Source organism: Misgurnus anguillicaudatus, chromosome 18 (assembly GCF_027580225.2).
Source record: "Misgurnus anguillicaudatus chromosome 18, ASM2758022v2, whole genome shotgun sequence".
Lineage (NCBI taxonomy): Eukaryota > Metazoa > Chordata > Actinopteri > Cypriniformes > Cobitidae > Misgurnus > Misgurnus anguillicaudatus.
The window spans coordinates 30,303,865-30,328,298 of record NC_073354.2 but is presented as its reverse complement, the minus strand read 5'-3'; the positions used below and the strand labels follow the sequence as shown (position 1 = coordinate 30,328,298).

General features: G+C 35.8%; 1 protein-coding gene across 2 annotated transcripts in view; it reads left to right on the top strand.

Moving 5' to 3' along the window:
• The first annotated feature begins 596 nt into the window (after positions 1 to 596).
• The window catches only part of pex7 (peroxisomal biogenesis factor 7), a 29,480-nt gene continuing 5,642 nt past the window's right edge, over positions 597 to 24,434 (top strand). Inside the window, exons 1-9 of one of the 2 annotated variants that reach the window (XM_055185575.2) lie at positions 601 to 975; positions 1,055 to 1,112; positions 1,254 to 1,404; positions 1,509 to 1,586; positions 1,815 to 1,923; positions 7,178 to 7,284; positions 8,212 to 8,325; positions 12,141 to 12,196; positions 17,843 to 17,942. In XM_055185575.2, coding sequence (XP_055041550.2) covers positions 870 to 975; positions 1,055 to 1,112; positions 1,254 to 1,404; positions 1,509 to 1,586; positions 1,815 to 1,923; positions 7,178 to 7,284; positions 8,212 to 8,325; positions 12,141 to 12,196; positions 17,843 to 17,942 — 879 coding nt within the window. In that variant the 5' untranslated portion in view covers positions 601 to 869. Of the gene's footprint in view, positions 976 to 1,054; positions 1,113 to 1,253; positions 1,405 to 1,508; positions 1,587 to 1,814; positions 1,924 to 7,177; positions 7,285 to 8,211; positions 8,326 to 12,140; positions 12,197 to 17,842; positions 17,943 to 24,434 lie in introns of both variants that reach the window. The other variant, XM_055185576.2, reaches the window with a different exon arrangement.

Sequence of the window (24,434 nt, the reverse complement as noted above, 5' to 3'; positions counted from 1 at the left end):
CGACAATGGGAAAATACAATAATTTTAATATGAATATTAAAACACGACTTTAAAACAATAAAATAGTACAAATGAAATGGTTTGATTTTAAAATCATGTCTGGGTAGGCAGAGTTCAAACAAGTACACCAAATATGTTTTTATAGAGAAATGCTGCCATCTAACGGATAGATCATTTTTAGCTTCATGTTGCTCTTCATTTCATTTTGACAAGTTGTCTGTCTACACAACTACATGATGCACAACTTGCATTTTTCCTTTGCCAGCTATTTACTGTTTTATACAAGGAAGACGACATTTGTAAAAAAAAAAAAAAAAAAAACGTTCGTCTTTTTTATTGCAAATCAGTCTACCGAAGACTCAGTCTCACACACCTGCACGTCATTTAGCGAATACTTAAAAATATAAAAACACTAAAAAACGTTGCTTTATTATTATTACAAAATTATATTAATAAAAAAACAAATATTAACGTACCAAATTGTTGAACAATGCTGTACTTCTTTTTTTAACCAAGAAGTTGGACCAATCAAAGCGTCGGATTCCCGTCACCTGCTAAAAACGTCACGCTCTTCGGACCAATCACAGGGTTTCATTTCTTTCGCTTGCCAAAACACGGAAGTAAACAGCTACAAGAGTACAAACTCCAAGGGACGCACACGTGTAGTTATGTCAAGTGTGTTTACCTGACAGATTTCACAATTTGCGTTTGAATGTCGCAAATTTGATCGTTGCGAAATTATCAGGCTCTCGCCGTTGTCGATAAGTGCTTAGTGCGTTTTACGACAAAGACACAAGAGATATAATAACCGTGATAAAATGATGTGATCAAATGAGCTTTATTCCCTATAAATAAATAAATAAAGGAGTATGAAGTCTTTTAAGTCTCCAGGGCGTCATGGATATGCGGTGGAGTTTTCACCATTTCTGCCTGCTACAGTCGCGTGCGCTTCATCTCAATATTATGGAATAGCAGGTATAAGTGTTTAGCATTTGCATTTATTTATATAAACACACAGTTGGCGTGAATGTTAATGAATTTTTGTGTCTTTTAGGATGTGGGACACTTCTTGTGCTAGAGCAGAATGAGGAAAATATTTCACTTGTGAGGAGGTGATTTTTGTTTTACTGTATATTTTGTATTCCAGTTAATTTGAGTGACATTGGAGCTTTTTGTAAAGCAGAATTGCAACTAGATGGATCTGATTTCATACATGCACTAAGAATGCTTCAGAAATGTCTTATCTTTGACAGTTTTGACTGGAATGATGGGCTATTCGATGTGACATGGAGCGAGAACAATGAACATGTTATGGTGACAGGAGGGGGTGATGGATCTTTGCAGATCTGGGACACGGCCAATCCTCAAGGTCTTCTGCAGGTGCTAAAAGGTCACACACAAGAGGTCCGTTTCACTCCCCAAAAACAGCACATGTAAAAGCTTCCCGATCTACTTTATTGGCACATGTTGTTCTTAACTTTATATCCCCAAATCATCTGGCCTTACAGGTGTATGCAGTAGATTGGAGTCAGACACGAGGGGAGAATCTAGTGGTATCAGGATCATGGGACCACACAGCAAAAGTGGTAAGCACATTTTAAAGGTATAGTTAACCCAAAATTGAAAATGCTATCATAATTTTCTTACTCTCACATTGTTACAAATCTGTATTAAAAGTCTTTGCTCTGATGAACATGAAGGAACGTTTGTAACCAAACCGATCATGAGCCCCATTCACTTCCATAGTATGAAAAAGAATACTATGGAAGTGTATGGGGCTTATGGGTTTGTTTATCTTGTGTATTTTTCCACAGTGGGATCCTGAACAATGTCAGTTGGTGGGGACCCTGCAGGGTCACGAGGGTGTCATTTACAGCACCATCTGGTCTCCTCATATCCCAGCATGCTTTACATCAGCCTCAGGTATGGGGAATGAACTCTATCTGTCCTTCCATAAAGTTTTGCTGCTTTGTTTAGACTCAGATTTGCTGTGATGCAATACAAACTTGTTGGTATACAAGAGAAACATTGTGTTGCTTATGAAATTTGTGTTCGTTTACGGATTAGCGTAACGATATAGTTACTACGTTTACACAACCGAAAGTGAGCTTTAACTAATTCTGATATAAACCAGTTGGTTATATTGGTTATTTTGGTAATGTTATTCACTTTGTACTGCAAAGTTTTCTCACTAGTGAATGAGACATGAGATGTGGACGTCTGATCTGTGCGTGTTCATGTGTTTTGAAAGAGGCGTGACTTTGGATGGTGATTTGAATGGAGGTTGGGATCGTGATTTCATTGCTAGTCAGCTACCATTAGCATTTTTAAAAATTAGATACCCCACCTTTAATGCTAATGGTTCATTAAAGTAAATAAAGCATGACATTAGCAACACCAAGGTAATAGGTTTATTCCTAGTGAATGCACAATCTGATAGAATGTATTAATTTGAAAGCACCAAAGGTTTTGTCAAATGCCTACATTCGAATGTAAAGTTTAATGTGTAATAATTGTGTAAGTAAAATGTATTACAGGTACAGAAATAAGGAGCCCTAAAGAAATAAATTGCATAAATCTTATAATGCATTTAATAAATCTGTTGCCTCATGAGGATTAACATCTTAAGAACAAATACTCTGATCTGAGTAATTTTTTAATAATGCAATAGAGAGAGCATTCTTTTCCAAAGTATAATTTTTGTTAAAGCATTTCCTCATTTTTTCCTGCTCCTTCTCTACTATCATTTTAGCCTGCTCTTTTGAATAGTTAGTACCATCATTCACCCCTTGAGGTCAGCAGTGGACAGTGCGAGTCCTCAGAAACTGAATTCACTTAATATTCACTGTTTACATTTTTATTTTGTAAACAGATTTTTGTAGATTCATAGGATATTCATTATATAATACATTACAGATTCATTTTATTGATATTTATTGCTATATTTTCTTTTTTTATTGTAGCGATTTTATTATTTATTAATAGCCACATTTATCACATTTTACTTTTCTTAGGGTTGTTATTAGTGATTATTATTGGTCAATCTCTAATGCATTTCACACAAGAATGGTTTTAGTGCATAAAAGCCAGTGACATTAATGACTAAACATGAATGCATGTGCATGCAGACAGCTCATGTGTGGTTCCCTGAAGAATCACAGATATAAAATCTCACCTATGTTCCTGTGGATTGAGTTTAGCCCTCCTGTGGAGCTGCTGATGGAAGACTCTTATCTTCTGCTATTAAATGTTGACACCACGTGTGTAATGAGATGTGTCTGAAAATCAATACTAAAGCCCTGCACCGTGGCAACGCTGAAAGCGATCATGGGGAAAAGGTTTTTGTGAAATGCCGCCTCAGCGGAGATGCATACGTTCTAGAAACAACCTATATAAGCTAAAAGCCAACATCAGACGTTTACTTTTTCATCAGTTTTACAGGGCTGGTTTTATTTCTTTAACCTTCTGCATGTAATCATAGTTTGTCGTTCATGGTTTTTGAAAGCTGTACATCGGCCTTGTTTTGTTAAAGGGATAGTTCACTTTAAAATGAAAATTCTGTCATTATTTTCTCATCCTCATGTTGTTCTAAACCTGTATAAATGTTTTTTTTTATGATGAACACAAAAGAAGATATTTTGAGAAATAATGGTAAACACACAGCAGTTAGTGACCATAGACTTCAATAGTAGGAAAAAAAATATTTGGGAAGTATTGTGATAAATGACAAAGAAAATATTTTGAAAAATGATGGTAAGCACACAGTTGACGGTACCCATTAAATTCTATCATATTTTTTTTATTCCTACTATGGAAGTCTATGGTCACTTACTGCTGTGTGTTTCCATCATTTCTCAAAATATCTTCTTTTGTGTTCATCAGAAAAAATAAACTCATACAGGTTTAGAACAACATGAGGATGAGTAAATGATGACAGAATTTTTATTTTGAAGTGAGCTATCCCTTTAAGGGACTTTTCAACCAACAATAAAAAATGTTGTTGAAGGTATAGTTCACCCAAAGATTAGAGTTCTGTCGTCATTTACTCACTCTCATGTTGTTACAAACCTGTATAATTGTCTTTATTCTGATAAACACCTAGGATGTTTTGACAATGTTTGTAACCAAACCGATCAGAGGCCCCATTGACTTCCATAGGATTATTTTTTCTTACAGTGAAAGTCAATGGGGCCTCTGATAGGTTTGGTTACAAACATTCCTCAAATTATCTTCCTTTAGAACAAAGACATTTATGGAGGATTGTAACAGCATGAGAGTAAGTAAATGATGACAGAATTTAATTTTTTTGGGTGAACTATCCCTTTAATTATTTATTCACCCTGATCTTGTTCCAAAGTCATATGACTTTTATTTATTGATTGGAAGCAAAAGGAAACGTTATGCAGAACGTTAGTGGCCGACAGCCTCCGTTTAACCATTTGCTTGTATTATATATAGATGTAATGAAAGTGAGGGGACTAAGGCTAATTTCTGCTTTTTGTATTCCAAAAAAAAGTCTAATATATAATAACAGAAATGCCACATTTCTTATAAAAGATGAAAAAATAAACACTAGATCATTCAGCCTTTGTTATGCAAATTAATCTCATACTGGGTGCTAATGAGCTGTAAAATATTCTCAATTGATTTTCTATTTTTTGCCATGCAACTTCTGCTAAACCAATCATGTAGTCGACAGATCCTACAACTGATTTTCTGCTTTAAAGAGACAATTTCAGCACATTCAAATGATCTGAGAACCCTTATCAGAGGTTCACTTATCAGAGAGCTTTCCCATCTTTGTGCACTGATAGCACAAACCCTGAATCTTTGGCCAGAATCATCTTAAATGTATAGCGCTTATACACCAGCAAACTCAGCAAAAGATCCGTTCTGCTTTTAAAGGATTAAAGAAACCCACAGTGCCAAGAGCGAGACACAAATCAAAGTTATTATTAAACTTCTGCATGAAAGTTATTGCAGCCAATAAAAAAGTAACTTTTTAAATTTTTGATATTTTTTAATGTTGTTAAAAAGTTGTCCTCCAACAGTGGTTACTGAAAGGTTAAAGCTTGAAACCAGCACTGAACCATTGTGCCACCGGAGACCACAAGTTGCTCCAGGGATAAGTGTACGGTACTGTAAATGGGATTATATTTAACCGTCCGTTAAATTACATAATTGTTTTGTCTATACATTTTGTTTTTGTCAAAATGACAAATATGAAATCATGTTGCTAAACGTTTAAAAGACATATTCATATTAAGTCTTTCTTGACTCATTTAAGCAATGTGTACATGTTATAAGCATAATATATTGTGACGGTGTATAGCACAGACAGGAATTCCCTGTGGGTCGGGCGTCTGCGTGGCTTTTATTTATTACATCTGATACAGATAACCAGATCAATAAAGGTAAATAGTCATGGCCATAAGTATCCTGAGACAATTAACCAAAGTAGGGTTATTCATTTCAGCAGTGATCCATTGCAGCCAGGGTCAATACGGGAAACATTGCGATTGTGCCGTGTGGTGAAATTTACATTTATGCATTTGGCAGATGCTTGCTTACATTACAAGCTATACCTTTTTTTTATCACCATGTGTGTTCCCTGGGTTTGAACCCATAACCTTTTGCGCTGCTAATGCAATGCTCTACCACTGAGCTATACAGGACCATTTGGGTGACTGTAAAAATTGCTTAAATTTACTTTTTTCCCCACCAGACATTGAAAAACAAAGTCTGGAGTAAATGGGAACATTAATTTAAAAACTTTTACTTATCATTTAACACTTTTTGTAACATAATTTAAAAAATTTGTCCTAAACAATCTCATTACCGCAACAGTCAGAAAACATCAACACTGACATATTTTCAAAATGACATGACAAACCTGAAAGAACATCATTTGGAGATTCTGCACATGCATTTAAAATCAAAGTATTATGCTTCTATTAATTAAATTAACATTTTATAAGCATGTGTTGCGGTAATGATAATCAAAATGTCGTGTAAGCATTCTGACAAGACATTATTTTTAAATTAACTGTAAAAAAAATGATCTTACCTGGTAGCCATCTTGAAGTAACTGGTCCATGTGCTTGGTCACTCAAAATCAAACTTTATTAAAATTCTGTATGCTTAAACTGTTCTCAAAAAGTGTTGCGGAGGACGAGAACATCAGGCATGGACACATCATTTTCCTAAATTTTCTTCATTATTATTATACATGAATATTCAGTAAATATTTTTTCTGTCATCTAAAGTAGTCTAGCAAAACATCCATTTATTTTTTTTCTTAATATTTTTGTGTTAATTTGATTAAATTACAACATAACGCATGTTCAAACACAGCCGGACACATTGCGGTAATGAGAATTTCAGCAGAAAATGAGATAAAATTTACAATTATAAATTCTTATGTTAAAATCACACATTGTGCAAGGTAGAACACAGTATTGTGTTAATTCTGATGCTTTTTAATGTTACTATATTACACATTTTAAAGCTAAAATCATTAGTGCCGTGGTGTTTCAATGGTTTTGTGAGAATCACCCATTTAGATTCATGGTCTCTATTGATCTTATTGATTTATTGTAAGTCGCTTTGGATAAAAGTATCTGCCAAATGCATAAATGCAAAATGTTAATTTAATATATGTTCCATAGCTCAGTGGTAGAGCATTGCGTTAGCAGTGCAAAAGGTCATGGGTTTAAACCCAGGAACAGCCATACTGATAAAAATGTATACTTTGTAATGCACTGTAAGTTGGTTATAAAAAAGCATCTACCAAATGCATAATTGTAAAAAATATGAGACCAACAAATTGAATCAGCTCCGAGTTCCTATTCTTGTGCCTTTTGCTGGTTTGTGGCCAAAGCTGAAGTTGCAAAAGGTCAGAGACTGCTAGTAATGGCAAGAGATACAGCATGGGACCGAGATTTCCTGTTGAAATCTATGGCCCGTGTAGCATTAAGAACTGACGCAGTCCCTTGGCAAGAAGCGGGTTCCTCCTGCCTCCCGCCTTGGGTCCATTCATGCTGAGTGGCCCTTGAAATGAATGTTATGGTTCACGGGGTCCTGCCAAGAGTGCAGGTGGGGAATTTAATTGAGAATTTTGTCTTGCCTTATTGGGATGATTTAAATGTATGGATTTAAATTTCATTTCTGTCGCTAGGGGATGGGACCCTGAGAGTGTGGGATATGAAGGCAGGCGTGTGCAGGCTGGCCATCCCTGCACATAAGGGCGAAATACTGAGCTGTGATTGGTGCAAATATGACCAGGTATGTGTTTCTTCAAGTCAGTCAGTAGTCGCAACGACACTTACAGACAGGTTATTTATTTCAACCCAGCGTTGGGTCAAAAAGGGACAATCCCAGCTGTTGGGTTTAAGGGACACTCCACTTTTTTAGGAAATATGCTCATTATTCAGCTCCCCTAGAGTTAAACATTTGATTTTTACAGTTTTGGAATCCATTCAGTGGATCTCCGGTTCTGTCGGTGCCACTTTTAGCATAGCTTAGCATAATCATTGAATCTGATTAGACCATTAGCATCGTGCTAAAAAATTACCAAAGAGTTTCGATATTTTTCCTATTTAAAATTGACTCTTCTGTAGTTACATCGTGTACTAAGACCGACGGAAAATTAAAAGTTGTGATTTTCTAGGCAGATATGGCTAGGAACTATACTCTTATTCTGGCGTAACAATCAAGGACTTTGCCTTCATAACATGGCTGCAGGAGGCGCAATGATATTACGCACTGCCCGAAAATAGTCCCCTTGGTAACTTTCAATAGCATGGAACTATTTTCGAGCAGTGCATAAAATTATTGCCATGTCCTTGATTATTACGCCAGAATGAGAGTATAGTTCCTAGCCATATCTGCCTAAAAAATCGCAACTTTTTAGTGTGATGCTAATGGTCTAATCAGATTAAATGGATTATGCTAAGCTATGCTAAAAGTGGTAGCGCCAAACCCGAGATCAGCTGAATGGATTCCAAAACGGTAAAAATCTAATTTTAACTCTTGGAGAGCTGGAAAATGAGCATATTTTAAAAAAAATGGAGTGTCCCTTTAAATTAACCACAAAAATAAAATTACATTATTGGTATTTATTGGGAAGTATGCAGTAGGCAGACATTTAACTTATGTATGGTCATCTGAGATGGTATACAGACTAATATCTATATTGCTTTGTGTTGTCAGAATGTTTTGGTCACTGGAGGTGTTGACTGCAGTCTTCGAGTGTGGGACCTACGAAACGTTCGGCATCCTTTAGCTCAGATGATGGGCCATTCCTACGCCATCCGCAGAGTAAAGGTAAAGATCAACTAAATTTTGCTACATTACAGTTTATGTATTTGTCTTGGCTTTTGGAAGAGTGTGTGTTATGTAAAATCTCACTAATGTGGCTTTTCAGTGTCACATTAGCTTGATCATTGCCTTGACTTCAATGAACTTAAATGTGTGTTGTACATTAATGAGGCACGAGACAGCTTCTGTCGGCATGATACTTACAGTGTGTTTCTGTGCTCTGTCGGACAGCTATAGATTTCCTAATGTAAACAGATTTCCTTTAGGGATGTGTTTTATTGAGTTGGACAATATGTGTGTCACCACTTGCACTTAGTTTGCATCTAACCCTCCATATAAACAGTCGCTGTACTTGATCAGGTACCTGTATTCAGTTAACTGTTCCAAGGGTATTGACAAAATTAGGTAAATCTGCTTAAGCTCCTTTGGCTTGGAATGAACTGCAAAACGTAAAGGGGACATTTCACAAGTCTTTGGTGTTCACAGAGTACATATGTGAAGTTCTAGCTAAAGATAATTTATTAAAGCATGTTAAAATTGCCACTTTGGAGCAAAAATGTGCTGTTTTTGGGTGTGTGATGCAAATGAGCTGATCTCTGCATTAAATGGCAGTGCCGTGGTTGGATAGTGCAGATTAAGGGCGGTATTATCCTCTTCTGACATCACAAGGGGAGACCTATTTTTTCACATGCTTGCAGAGAATGGTTTACCAAAACAAAGTTACTGGGTTGATCTTTTTCACATTTTCTAAGTTGATACAAGCAATGGAAACCGAATTATAGCACCTAAACATAGAAAACATAGCCAATTATCATTCATAAAATACAAAAAATATTAAATAAAATTTACAGTGAACTTACACATTAAAATTTATTATTACACTGTCAGAAAAAATGGGCCCCCTGTCACTGGGGTTTTTAAAAAGGTCTTTATATGTACAATTTAGGTGCAGATTTGTATTCATTTGGTGTTAATATATATCTTTAAGGCACTAATATGAACTCTTTGGTTACCAATATGTACCTCTAATATGAACTCTTTAGGTGCAAAGGCGTACCGCTCCTGTGACAGCTATAGGGACAATTTTTTATTGATCAAAGCATAAAGACTAATATAAAAAAAACTGATCTAAAATAATTACAATATCGATATTTAATGCCAGATAATTGATATCACAAGCATTCACATCGTTTATTATTACACACCTCATTTATGAGTCCTGCAATTTTTGTAGGATAGTTTGTTTTAGAAATCGCAAATATTTGGGGAGTCAGCCTCTGGTCAGCATGCAATTTGGCGAGTCGTTATCACATCAGGAAAAACAAAGAACACAGGGTTTGGTGCATGAGTTTGGAGAAGAAGGCACTGTTAAAAATTGTCATATGACATCTCAGCTAAGGTTTGCCAGAAGCCATATGAGCGACTCTAGAGTCAGATGGAGGAAGAAATAGTTGTTTGATGAGAGCAGAATGAAAATGCTAATGTACTTGAGTGACCAAGTCAGAGTTCAGAGCTTAATCAAATTGGGAAATGATGGGTAGAGTTGAATACAGTCTTTTGCGAGTATTGAAAAATGTGTGACAATGGACCACAAAACCAGTAATAATGGTCAATTTTTGGAAATTGAGATTTTTCTGAACAAATAACCTTAATAAATAAACTTTCCATTGCTGTATGGTTTGCTGGGATAGGACAATATTTGGCCGGGATACAACTATTTGAAATTTGGAATCTGAGGGTGCAAAATATCAAAATACTGACAAAATCATACAAATGAAGTCCTTAGCAACACATATTACTAATGATAAATCATTTTATATATAGATTTACAGTAGGAAATTTACAAAATATCTTCATGGAACATGATATTTACTTAATATCCTAATGATTTTTGGCATAAAAAAATCAATAATTTTGACCCATAAAATGTATTTTTGTATTGCTACAAATATAGCCGTGCGACTTATGACTGGTTTTGCGGTCCAAGGTAACATATTGTATATTGTAATATTTAATTAGCACAATATTCATATTATTATCAATTGTTAGCAAATTGTTTACATTTCTCTGAAATCTTAGTAACTTACTTTCCATCAAGTCAAGATTCATAATGTTTTAACGCAGCCCTTGCATATGGGTTTTTTATTTACCACAGGGAATATATCTGGCTTTTTAATGTCGCAATCACTTGTTACCATGTAACACATGTCATAATTTGATCATAAATGTTCTGATATGAAATGCAAAACATATTTGAATATTCAGCTGTTAAATCATTGAAAAATTAATTATATAATAATTTTCATTTATACTTTTTTTTAATAAATGTATTTAAAAAGAAAACAACTAAAATATAATTAAAACAGCTATTAAGATAATATTGCTTTATTACAAAATTACCATAACAGGGAATTTGATACTGTCACATGCCAAGTTGAAAACAATCTTTATACAACACAAAAGCGGGACATTTTTTTTATTTTTAAACAGTGTAACATAGAAATGTCAAAAAAAAAAACTTTATAGACACTGAACTATAAAAGAATAATAAATAAGGAACCATATTGCCATTTATGAGCTATAAGAAAAAGAAAAACTGTTCTGGGCTAGCAGGGTAAAGATAAAACATAAAGCTATTTTAAGTTAAAGGTTTCTTCTAAGCTCTTATAAAATAACAGACATAACGTATTATTGCACTGGAGGGTATAATACAGCAGATCTGTGAAGCGTGAGATTGTTGTTCAATGTGATCATATCAAATCGCTTGCAAATGATCACTGTTTATTTTTATGATATGATTATAATGTCATTTTCCTTTTATTGTAGTGCCCACATCAGTGATGAAGAGCTGGTTTCATTGTCTTCACTATACTGTTCTGCACAAAAACTCATAAGACAGAAAATATTTAAAATGATAATTTCTTGTTTTTGTTCATTCAGCTGAGATCATAAAGAATGAGGACGCGAGTTAATCAATAGGACTCTCAACAATCTCATTTAGAAGTTAATGATATTATATTAGTCTCCTAAGTATAGATTTCTTCATCAGGCCTTTGCCTATAGGAAACATCCTATATCAGCAATTCTAGGAAACCACTAAGCATTTAAAAAATAAATGAACAGGGAATGATTCTGCTTTGTAATCATATATTTTAACATCACGTAAGGTTTTTTTATCATAACAAAAATAATAACATGGGAAACACTTCTAAACTGGATCTTCTGGTAAAAATAGTACAGATTTTTGATCTGTACACTTTCTGAAAAAATGTACAAAAGTTGTCACTGAGATGTTTTTGGGCTTTAATGACACGCTTGGATTAATGGCATCAGTTTTAATAAGGTTACGTTCATGACAGTGTTGCCCTTAGAGTAAATCAGCTTCTTTTTTGTCCACCAATCCAGTGGGTTGTCATAAATAAGTAATAAATGAACAAATAAATAAATGAGTAAACTACAATGCCCCGCCCACTGATACTATCATGTATCGACAATCTCACAGGCTGACGATCTCACAGGCTGGCGATAGGACGATCTCAAAATGGGGAAAATTGCCCGACACTAATCTTTTCTTCTGAGATTGTATTGTTATTACTGCTGTAAGTTCAGAGAATGAAAATAATAATAATTCATAGGTATATTTATTTAATAAAATATTTGCCTATGTAAGACAAACATCACATTCAGGCCTCACTAAAAGTGTAGTTTGAATGCAGTCTATGTTGGTTATATTTTAATGCGGTGTGCTTTGTTAAAGACATCAGCAAACAAATTAATACATTTAATGCAGTTTTTGCTGTAATGCTTCTTGTCATTTCCAGTTCTGCCCATTTTACCAGACTGTTCTGGCATCCTGCTCATATGATTTTACTGTCAGGTGAGTAAAATATTCATCTTTGGCACTGCAAAGTTTTCTGAACAGATTTCTTACCAGATTTCTGCTGTAGGATGGATTGTGCCACAATGTTTTATTTATTTATTTTTTGATCAATTAGTGTTGTCTCATTCCTGCCGGTGTTTCTTACACAAAAATGACTAAATAACTGATATCTGCTTGCAATCCTACACTGAGAGCTTAAACAAATAAAAGAGAATTGCCATTTTCTTTCTGAATGATAAATCATCCATCAAGAACTAATAGATAATAGTGTCATTACTAAAAATCTTCCTGTCAAAAAATTAATCGCAATTATTGTATACAAAAAAAAAATTGTGTTTGAATAATATATTTGTGTGTATTGTGTTTAAGTATTATGTGTATATTTTTTGATAGTTTTTTTCTAGTCTCTGTAATCTCAGATAGATAATGTATATTTTTATTTATTTATATATGATATCAAATATATTAAAATCTAAAAAAATATATATACATGTAAATGTTTCTTAAATACATACATAGATGTATTTATATATACAAAATAATTACACACAGTGCACACACACACAAAACTTTTATTTTGTATGCAATTAATCGCGATTAATCTTTTGACAGCCCATGTTTGAAACCCTGATCTAACCTGAACTTGTGATCTAAAAGCTTTCATCAAATGATAAGTCCCCTTTTCTCAGATACACTATCTTGTTAATAGACTCTCATCTACTTTAACATGAAATATAGGCAATTAGCTTTATAACTAGACTTTGTCTCCCATAGAAATCAATTCTTTTTAATACCGGAAATTCGCGTGTCGAACAGAATGGGAACTCGTACTTCAATAAGGTGCCTTCTAATTAATTTCACCTTTAAACTTTACACTTCGTAGATAATGCAGACCGGAAATGATTTCCGGTGGAAAATGGATAAACAGGAATCTCTTTTGTTCTCTTGAGGCAAAAAGAATAAAGGTGTTTATATAAATACAAAGGCTTTGGGTCAGTGCTCAAAACCACCTGCTGCTACACACTTTGCTATTTACCTAACCCGGTCCACTCAGTCACTCGTTTAGGTCTGTCAGTTCTGGTTTATAGTAGATAAGGTGTCCTCTTTCATACCTAACAGGTGGCTTTTGTGAGTTGCTATGACGGCACCTAATACGTGCTGGGTACCATGTTGAGTACAAATGGAAAATGATGTTGCAGCCTATATTATTTAACTACTAGGCAGGGATATTGATTTTTCTGTATTGTTCTCTACTTTATGTCGGGAACATTTTTTTTGTCTCTGATCTGTTTAATGAACTGCAACAGGTAACAATGATTTATTGGTTCTGCAGACAGGCCGGCAAATCAGATACATTTCGGACAATTACAATGAAGATTTTGCCTTCTTGTGACCTGTACTATCAGGTGCATGTTTGACTCCCAGTTTATTTCCAGCCATTTTTTGAAAAGTTGCCCCTCAGCATTTTTTGTGATTTTTACAAAAGTTGTTTCACAAAATGCCTTCCAGGAGAATTTTCTTCTAAAAATATATAAACATACAAAAATATCAAATGAAAGAACTGACCCTCTGCTGTCAAATAAACAAACAACCAAATGGGGAAAAAAGTTTCATCCTATCTATATTTTTTCTTTGCTTATAAACTCTTAAATAGGGGTATTTTTCTTTTATTAGCAAAAAGGTGAAATAATTGCATATATATATATATATATATATATATATATATATATATATATATATATATATATATATATATATATATATATATATATATATATATATATATAATATATATATATATATAGTTACGCACGCCATAAGTTTGAGTTGGATCTTTTTAACTCTCATAATTTTTACTATAGTAAATGAATATCTGTTTAGTCAATTTAGTCAAAATATTTCTCATTGTTACCATTGTTGCTTACTTTGCATTATAAAACGGCTCGTTCTGGTTCTTCATTAGAGATCAGATTCAGAACGATTATCAAAACTCACAGTAAATAACGTTTTAGCTTCAGTTTTTTTGTAAATTGCGGTTTTGCAGATTAACATAATAATAAATCAGAGACATGTTTTTTTATGCGGATGTTTTCTCTTAATTGACGAGATAACTCGTCAATGGCGGGGGGGAAATTAAAGGACATATTTGAATATTCAGTTGAAAATTGTGTTTATATGTCCACACAAAATCCGAATTTTTTGCGTTTTCTGCACTAAATAAACAAAAGATGAATAAAATTGGTAGCTGATTGTTTTCACAAGCAAACTAAACTGTTGAAAGCTGCCGTGTGTCATTTCTGCATCAGCCTGATCTCACAAGAATTTGCACGTATTTTATGAGTTGGCTAATTCGTATGAATTTATCCGAAGTGAATCGAACAAAAACATACGATTATCATAAAAAACAACAAAACTCCGCCCCTAACCCCAATAGAGACAGAGGGCAGTTATGCAAATTTGAAAAACACGCCCACCGGGGGGGAATTCAATCCAACCGTCTCCATTGACTTTGTATTGCGAGAGGCTGCCTCCTTGTCATTTCTGGCTTATAACAAAAAACAGAATAATGCCTAAAAGCTGCTGTGTGACAATATGTACAGGTAACAAGCCAAAGAACCCAGAAACACATTTTTATAAACTGTCGAGCCGTAAAACCCTGCCTTTGAGGAGAAAAAAGTGGATCGCCGACTACGTTTCCCCCTAGTGGACGCAGTTCTACTAATATGAGTACTATGAAAAGTTGCCTGTTTCCACTTTTCTGTCTGTAAACGCTCGTTTTTTGAGCTCGACAGCTTATAAAAACTTATTTCTGGGTTCTTTGGCTTGTTAGCTGTACATATTGTCACACAGCAGCTTTAAGGCATTATTCTGTTTTTTGTTATAAGCCAGAAATGACAAGGAGGCGGCCTCTCTCAATACAAAGTCAATGGAGACGGTTGGATTGTTTTCCCCCCAGTGGGTGTGGTTTTCAGGTTATGATGCGCTGCGCTCTGTCTCTATATCACTGGGGCAAAATACGAATACGAATTAACCACCTCATTAAAAAAACTTTGAATTGCCATGAGATAGCATTTGCTTTGAGGTATCATAACTTGACAGCACAATTTTGGAGATGTTAACATATATATATATACAGGTTGCACATTGCTAAAAACACTAAATGTATTTATTATTTTACTAAATAAGTATAAACTAGTTATATTTGAGTTATTAGGTGCAATTTTGTTCTTTTGGGTTGAAAACATAAAGTAAAAAATATGCATAATGTAACCAGATCTTGATGAACCAGTTTGATGGCAGACGGTTTGGACTACATGGCAGCTTTCATTGGCCAAAAACCACCCAGAAGGACATCTGGCTGACATGCAAAGCAACCAATCACAGTTTGTTTTGTTTCAAGGTGGGCCGTTAAAGAACGCGTCACAGACATTTCTCGGAAACGCTGTAGAATTCAACCAATCAAATGATGACTTGAAAAACTCCTGAAGTGTTTACAACATTGTGTGCCATATGCATTATGCTGGACTCTTCACACGTAGTTGGATGTTTGAACATTTTGAGTTTACTTACTTTATTTGCACGTGAAAATTCTAGTCATTTGAGACATTCAAACAGAAATTTGCGTCATGGGAGGGGCTTCTGTGACTTCGCTTGCTTCCTGTAATTGCGTCACTACTAGAGCAAGCTCCAGATTGGTTAACGCGGCGCAATTTTCCGCCAAAGTTCAGGTTTTTCAACTTGCACATTTCCCGCGGCAACATTCAATTTGCGTCATTCGCGCGAACATTGTAGATTTGATTCTACCACGCTAAATGCCTCATTTGCAGCGTGAGACGTCCAGATGTGCGTAAAACGCGTCTTTATATTGACTTAACATTAAAATCACTGGTGCTTGACGCCTCTAACGCAGCTGGTGTGAACGCAGCATTAGACTTTTTTAGCCATGATGTCTGAGACAAATGTAGGGCCCTATCAAATCCGTTTTATTTTTTCCCAAATTCCGTTTTATTTTTTTCCCAAATTCCGTTTTCTCCGTTTTAATTTTTGCAAATTCCGTTTTATCCGTTTTAATTTTTGGCAATTATATTTTTTACCCTTTACTTTTATTTTAGTCATAAAAAGAGTGTGCCTTTAATGTTAATGATTAAAATGTAAATGATTTGGGGAAAAACTGGATAACAGGATTACTTAATGACTATAAATGACTATGACTATGCATTTACACACGCACATACACACGCACACGCGCGCGCGCACACACACACAACTTAATTCAATGCATTGTTTTTTAGTGTTGTTGCAGGAGGCTACAACAAGGTGTCAAAGCAGTGGTGCCTTCAGAAGTGCCTTAAACACATCAATCCAGCGGAACGCGATCCATATTTTATACACAATCGCTTGAAATGCATATAACTTTACAAACATACACAGGATAGTGATCTGACTTAGGAAAGCATGAGCACGCAGCTCTTTGCATGTGCGAGCGAAAGAGAGACAGAGAGCGGCGCCATGATGCAGATGGTTATATTTTAAATGCGAGGGATAGTTAGTTTGCCTCAGCTCGCTTGAAATGCATAAAACTGAACAAATACATGAGGATTTGTGTTCGCACTTCGGACAGATGCGTGAGCGCGTGCACGTGAGAGAGGTACAGTGAGACAGACGTGGATGAGAGAGTGCATGTATCCTTGCGCTCACCGTGAACAGAGTGTTGACAAAACTTCCAAAATAACAGTTGTCCGGTCACATAAAAGTCATGTGAGACCTGCTCGGAACTAAGTGCTTAGCGTCGAATTTCTTTATTTTTTCGCTGACGAAAGCAGAGTCGTGGAGAGCCGCTTCACCATGGTTTCAGTGTTTTGGAGGGGGTCTGAAACGACGGGAGGGGGCGTGTCGCCCAGATTTACTTCCCCGGTCTTCATTTCCCCCAGACATACGTTCGTCTCCCACACAAAAACATAATTTTATTCAAAATATGTAAAATTCCGCAAAATTCCGCGTTAATACTAGATTCCGTGTTAATTAGCCAATTCCGCGATTCCGTCCGCGATTCCGTGATCGCGGAAATTATAGGGCCCTACAAATGTTTCTGTAGTACAGTTGGTTGCACATTGCATTAGCAGCACAAATGTTGTGGGTTCGAATCCCAGGGACAGACACATACTAAAAAAGTTTTATATCTTAGATGCATTGTTAATCATTTTGAACAAATTCAAAACTTGGGAGTAATAAATAAAATATAATAGGTAAGGTTGTGTAGAGTCATTCTGTTAAATGAATTGTACCTCTTTTATTGAAAGTTTTCTTCATATTATCTCTTATAAGGTTGTCTCTGTACCCGGACCAATCGTATCAATAGCACAATGATGATTTATCTCAGCATGTGTTTATAAAAACTGAACTGCAGTTATAAATAACATCCTTCACTTCTGCTCTATGCCAATGTTAGTATTAATGCCTGCCTAATGTTTTTCTATAGGCAGGGAGTTTTTTGCGGAGAGGTGATTTAATTACATTTGCTGAATAGATCAGTCAGGCCCTGGCGAGCCAGAGCTGCGTCAGGGCTTTGAGCCGCAGGGCCGTCGCAAAAGACAAACGGCCGTTCAATTAGCATGATTGCTTTCTGCTGTTCTGCATTCACAGATTCTGGGATTACTCCAAGAACCAGCCGCTGCTGGAAACACTGGAGCATCACTCCGAGTTTGTGTGCGGCCTGGATTTCAACCTGCACATCCCTAACCAGGTAAACCTGCAGAAACACACAAACCGGTAATGAGTCATAGCTGGGAGGTGACATCCCGGGCCATGTTGATGGATCAGGATGAACTATAGCTGAATTCACAATATCTTTTGTTATCTGACACATTGAGCAATGAGTTGAGTTCGAATTCGGTTACTGCGCTCTTAAAAAATTAATGGTTTGTTTTAGCCCTTGGTTGGATAAAATATAGAATTACCTATGCTGGTTTGTTTTAAATGACGGTTCTGTCGAAAATGAACATTTTTTAGGTTAAATAAACCCAATGAATGCGTTTGTCCACATTGTTTTCCAATCATTGGTTGAAACAACTCAGCATTGTTTTTATGTATGGTCCTGTTGCTCCAATTCCTTTTTTGCTCTCTCTCACTGTCCCAATACAGCAGCAAACCCCTGAAAATAAATGTATAGGCCATTTTATGTGTTTAAGTGAGGGTCCATGTAGGGAGGGTCCGTGACCATTCATGTCAAAAATTGTAAAATTAAACTTTGCTTCTCCTGAGGACTGCAGCCTGGAGTCATACATTTAGGCCATTTCAGGCCACATACACATCAAAATCAAGGTATCACATGCTGTCATCAAAAGATTGAGTTGTTTTAGCTGTATCCCCCAGTCCTGCATGTCACTCGGTTAGTGACTAAAGCTACAAATGAATGAAATCCATCCTGATGGAACAGCAGCTCTTAACTGAGAAGCTTAAATCAATATCTTCACGACTCTCACTGCACCTCCTGTTCATCTCTTTTAACTCTTAACCATAAAGTCTGGCCTATTTGAAGCATCACCTGAATGCCTCGTCTCTCAGGCTCACAAAACAATCATTTTGGCCCTTGTTCACCGAGCGTGTACATGGAAGTGGTCACGTACAGTAATAAAGAGATGACGGCACTCAGCTCATTGAGATGTGGGCTGCAGTCCTCGGGGATCGGCTCCCGTCTGATGCCAGCACTCACAGTGATGAAGAAAAGTAAAAGCAGTCAATGAGCCATCACTGAACGGACTGGGGAAAGTCTGCAGTGAAAGCTTTGGGTGCCAGATTTAACTTTGCATACAGTGCAAACTTTAGGTCACCTGAGGCCTTCTTTAAAGCCTTCACTATAAAACACTTTGGGTTGTTTTAACCAATTGTTGGGTCAGATGTGGACAATCCCAACAGTTGGGTTATACATAAACCTATGCTGGGTTATTTCAATCCAAATGCTTATAAATGGCCAACAGTTGGGTTTGGGGTTACCCAACTACAACACGGCATTTTTAGAGTGTTTAAATAAAATGGCCAAATTTCAAGAATACTGTATTTATACTTTGGTGTTTCATTGCTGTTTTCTTAAATGGCAAACTTTTGTGTTTTAGTGTAAAAATAGATATGTCTGTAATCCGCTCTCATCTTAAACCCAATTTATGGTCCCGCGTAGGTCCTACGCCATAGGCCAGGGCTATTCAAATCTTTCCCTGGAGGGCCGAGCACTACAGAGTTTAGCTCCAACCCTAATCGAACTTAACCACCTGTAATTGTCTAGTGATCATGAAGACCTTGATTAGCTTGCTCAGGTGTGTTTGATCAGGATTGGAGCTAAACTCTGCAGTGCTCAGCCCTCCAGGGTAAGACTTGAATAGCCCTGCCATAGGCTATGTGTAGGCTGTGTAACCTGATGCACACATCTGCAAAAATGTGACAGCGTGTCTGTACTACGTAGAACTGCAAGCGCTGTGATTGGTCGACTAGAACACCCCCCGCCAGGAAAAAAAACTGCGTTGCATTTCCTCATACACTGCAACGAACCGCCAAGATGGCGGCGGCAGTCACCTCCTACTTTAAGCTGCAAAAAAGCTCTTCGCACACCTGACGTCACGGACACTACGTTCATTTTTTTTTTTAAGTCTAGGCTTTAGAGTCATGACTTTCCAGCCTGATCTCAAGAGATTTCATAACTATTTTATGAGGTGACTAATTTGTATAAATTAATTTGATGTGGTTCAAACATCCATATATGATATTATAAAAACAATACAGTATTTTCCGGACTATAAGTCACACTTTTTTCATAGTTTGGCTGGTCTTCGACTTCTAGTCAGGCGCGACTTGTAAATCAGTATGAATTAATTTGGACATATATGAACCAAAAGACAACATTACCGTGTACCTCAGTGAGAGTCCGCTATATGCTGCTCCTGTATTTACGTAATTCAATGAATTCAGTGATGTGGAATGACAAGCCTGTGAACTTTATGTGCGTTGGCTTGTTCTGTTCATTTAGCCTATTCAGCCGTCCAGGTATGTTTTGTATGCTATTGTGTATCGTGTAAATAACGGAAAATGTTAAGTTAACGTACAGACACCTATTCAGCTTGCTGATCTGTGGCTATTTTTAGATTAAATGTCCGTTCTTTGGCTTGGATTTTGTGAAATAATTTCCTAAATAAATGCCACGTGTAGTCCATTCCGACTTAAATACAGCGGGGAAAATAAGTATTTGACACATCAGCATTTTTGTCAGTGAGGGGATTTTTAAGTGGGCTATTTTGACACAAAATTTCCACCAGATGTATCCATCAAGCCAAATATTGAATTTATACAAAGAAATCAGAACATTTAAGTATACAAGTTGAGTCATAATGTAGCCATTATGAGTCATAATGAGTCATTATGTTTTTTCATCTTCATGACGCATTTTTGATTGATGTGACTTATACTCCGGAGCGACTTATAGTCCGGAAAATACGGTAACTAAGTCCCACCCGGACATCAAAGTAACTGTGGGAAAAGTACAAACATTTATGAATGATATACGAATTAGCCACCTCGTAAATAGTTACGCACGCCATAAGTTTGAGTTGGATCTTATTAACTCTCATAATTTTTACTATAGTAAATTAATATCTGTTTAGTCAATTTAGTCAAAATATTTCTCATTGTTACCATTGTTGCTTACTTTGCATTATAAAACGTCTCGTTCTGGTTCTTCATTTTGATTGGTTGAAACGCGTTCTAAGCCGTGATAAAATACCCCGGTAAACCCACGGTTGAGATCGCTTTACAGAAGTATCACTGCGCCAATGTTGCTACATACTGATTTATGAAAATAAACACCACAGTCTTTAATCATATTTAAATTTTTCTACATTTGCACAATTATGGCGATATCCAGATAAATGTCAATAAATATTGTTGAGTGAGTCATTTCGTCAATAAAGAGATAACGTTCTCTGAGTTTTTTTTTGTCTTTGATATTTCCGCTATTATCCACTAGATGGCAATCGTACACAACTTAAACACAGACGCATTCACTCGACACAACAGCGTTGTGGTGGATTTAGCGTGACCATGGCCGTAGCCAGGGTTTGAAAATCACCGAGGTCCAGGGTGGGGTGTTAAGAGTTATCAAATGCTATCCCAGGTGAAAAAAGTGCACATAAATAAAATACACTTTTTAAGTACACTTTGTAGATGTACTATTTTCGTGCACTCATTTTGTGGCTTATATATCACATTGGTTTTTGGTACTTCTTAAAATTAAGTTAAGAACATCTAAGTGTTATTTTGAGACATTATTTATTTCAATAAAGTCTAGTTGGTACTGGTATTCTTACTTTTTCAGGTAAACTGAAGTACTGCTCAAGTAGAACTTTACTTTTATTAAGTATATTTGTAGCATAACTTTGCATAACTTACAAATGTACTTGCTAGTATTTAAGTGGTTTAAGTACATTGAAGCATACTTTATTTTTACCTGAGATATAAAATATTCTGTCTTAAACTTTTTACACTTTGGGTTCACACTCTGTTTTGGGGGATGGACTTGGACTGTTTGATTATTTATTACTTTTTCATGCAACAATGTTTATTTTTGTAATCATTTTAATAAGCAATATTATATAACAAAAACGTTACAAGATTTTAAACAAGAACTTGTTTAGTAATCTTTTGTTTTCAGCATGACTTTGTTAAAGGTTAACTTCTAAATTAAATGAAATAACAGAATTCTTAATGCTTATGTTTTGTTGAGATTAGCTTTAACATTTTACGCTACGTGTTTTAACATATTTGGCATATTTTATTTAAAACCTATTCTTCTACATCTTTGTACCAGAGTTGTTTTCTGTTTTTCGATAGTGTTGTTGATACTGTTGGTACTTACAGACACAATTATGATGATTACTGGTTTTATCTTACCGAATGTAGTATCAGCAATAACCTGCTCGTGCTGAATGATGCCTCTTATTTGAAAACTTTCAGTTTCCATGTTGCCAGATATAAGTACGAAAAACAAGCAAAAATTATTGGCCAAAAAACAAAGTTCGTCCAAACCTTGTATTTCAGAAATCAATCAGATAAATCGCTAATACCTACACCTAACAATCACTTTATAGATAATGTCAAAGTGTCGCATTAATTGCTAAAACACTACGTCTAAAGAGGATTTTTAACAATGGGATCTGGCAACACTACAAATTCTGTACCCGCGGCTTCGCAGCTTAAACCAATCTTCGTCATTTTACACTAAACTATACAGTAAAGTGTCCAAACTTAATTATATGTGCGTCATTCAGAGAACTTCAAATTTTATTTTTTTATATGAAAAAATTACAGAGGTCCGGACTTCAGTGACCTCATAGCTGGCTACGGCTATGAGCGTGACGTGTAAGTTTTGATGGCTCTGAATCTGATCTCTTACAAAAATGGAATTATCTCCGCTTTTAGCTGAAAAATTGAGAGGTGATAAGAGAACAAATGAAGGTAGGATTAAACTTTTTTTGTTGTTGTTGCTTGAAAGCGGATGGTCTGTTCTTTCATTTGATATTTTATGTTTATTTAAAGAAGATAATTTTTCTGTAAGGCATTAAACTAAAACTGGGTGGCAACTTAAAAAAAAAACGCTGACGGGGAAAGAGTTGAGCATGCTTCCAAGCTTATTTGATCATCACTTAAACAGTTGCAAGATATAAATGTTAATGTATAAATTAAATTAGATGAATGTTGATTTATAAAGTAAACACCAGTCTTCAATCATATTTTCATCGTGTCTTTGCTGCGTCTGTGTGTTGGTTGTGAACTGCGCTCTGTTTCAGTCACACTTGATTCTGAGGAACTACTTTGTTTGGCGGAAGAGTAATATTTGTACTAATATAATTACAACGTATTTGTGTTTTATTTTATAAAATCCTGCTACCCATATGAAGTAACCGTTTTATAAAAGCAATGGGTCCCGCGAACCAGTGGTGTTACAGTGCATTTTATAACAGCTAAGGGGGTCCGCGTCGTGCCTAACAACGCCCCTTAGCTGTTATAAAATGCACTAGTAACCCACTGCTTCCTGGTGGTTTTTGCTTTATTTTGGGTGCAGTCCTGCTATCACAAAATATTTCCAATAAAGTGACATTCCTTGAAATTTAGATTTTTTTGCATCTTCAAAGCAACCTTATATTTTTTAGTTGAACCAGTGTTTTCCTTCAAGGGTACAGACTACGACTTTCAACTTTTATATTCATTGTTTTAAACACTTTGCTCTTACGTCACATCTTATTTTGGTAATGCAGAGTTTCCAATAAATCTGAATCACAATTGAAGCGCTTTTAAGCTTAGATGTCTTGCCAATTTTAGTGTTTGGTTAGTTTCTTACATATGTGATATGTCTCTTACACAAATGGTGCACGAAATTGCAGTACTAAGTTATTATGTATGTATAGATTCTGCCGTATTCATAGTTCTGCTTGTAAAGTAAAGTGCAGCTGTTGGCAGGCTGCAGGTGTTGTGGGATGTTCTTGTAAGGCAAAGAACTGTAAAGAGCTTTTTTTGTACCGCAGTCTCCCCGTTCCCTGCCAAACATTCACACACACACACACCGCCTCGTAGGGCTCTCCTATTTGTTGTCAAGGCCAATATGCAAACCCTTGAGTCCGTTGTTAAATACGTATTTTACGAGGTGGCTAAATATTTATTAATTTGTATGACCACAATTGTGTGTTTTTTACGATTTGCTTTCGCCTCATGAAGTTGGGGTTAGGGATGAGGTTTTATTATTGGTTTAATGACAATTATTCCGACTTTGTACGGAATAACCAACTCATAAAATACGCACGGATTCATGTGAAATCATGCTGGTTAAATACAACTATATAAACATGCACATAGACCAACATGTTGGATAAGTTTTAGACACTGCAGTATTGAGATGTTGCCAAAATGTTGTCTTACCTACAAGCGGTCTGCGTGTGTAATTGCACAATTTTTTTAACTTTTTTTTATTAAACGAATACCTAATGTATACTAAATGTGCATTATCTATTATTGTGGAAGGAAAGGCTAGCACAGTCATTGGCCGATTAATCAGGTGAGTAATTGGCCATCCCCATATACAGTATAAATGTACCCCTAGTGTACCCACACACACAGCCCTCCTCCTATCTGTTTGACAGATCACCTTCTTCCAGGTTTACACACCACACTGAACATCTGTAGAGCCATTATACCTCTG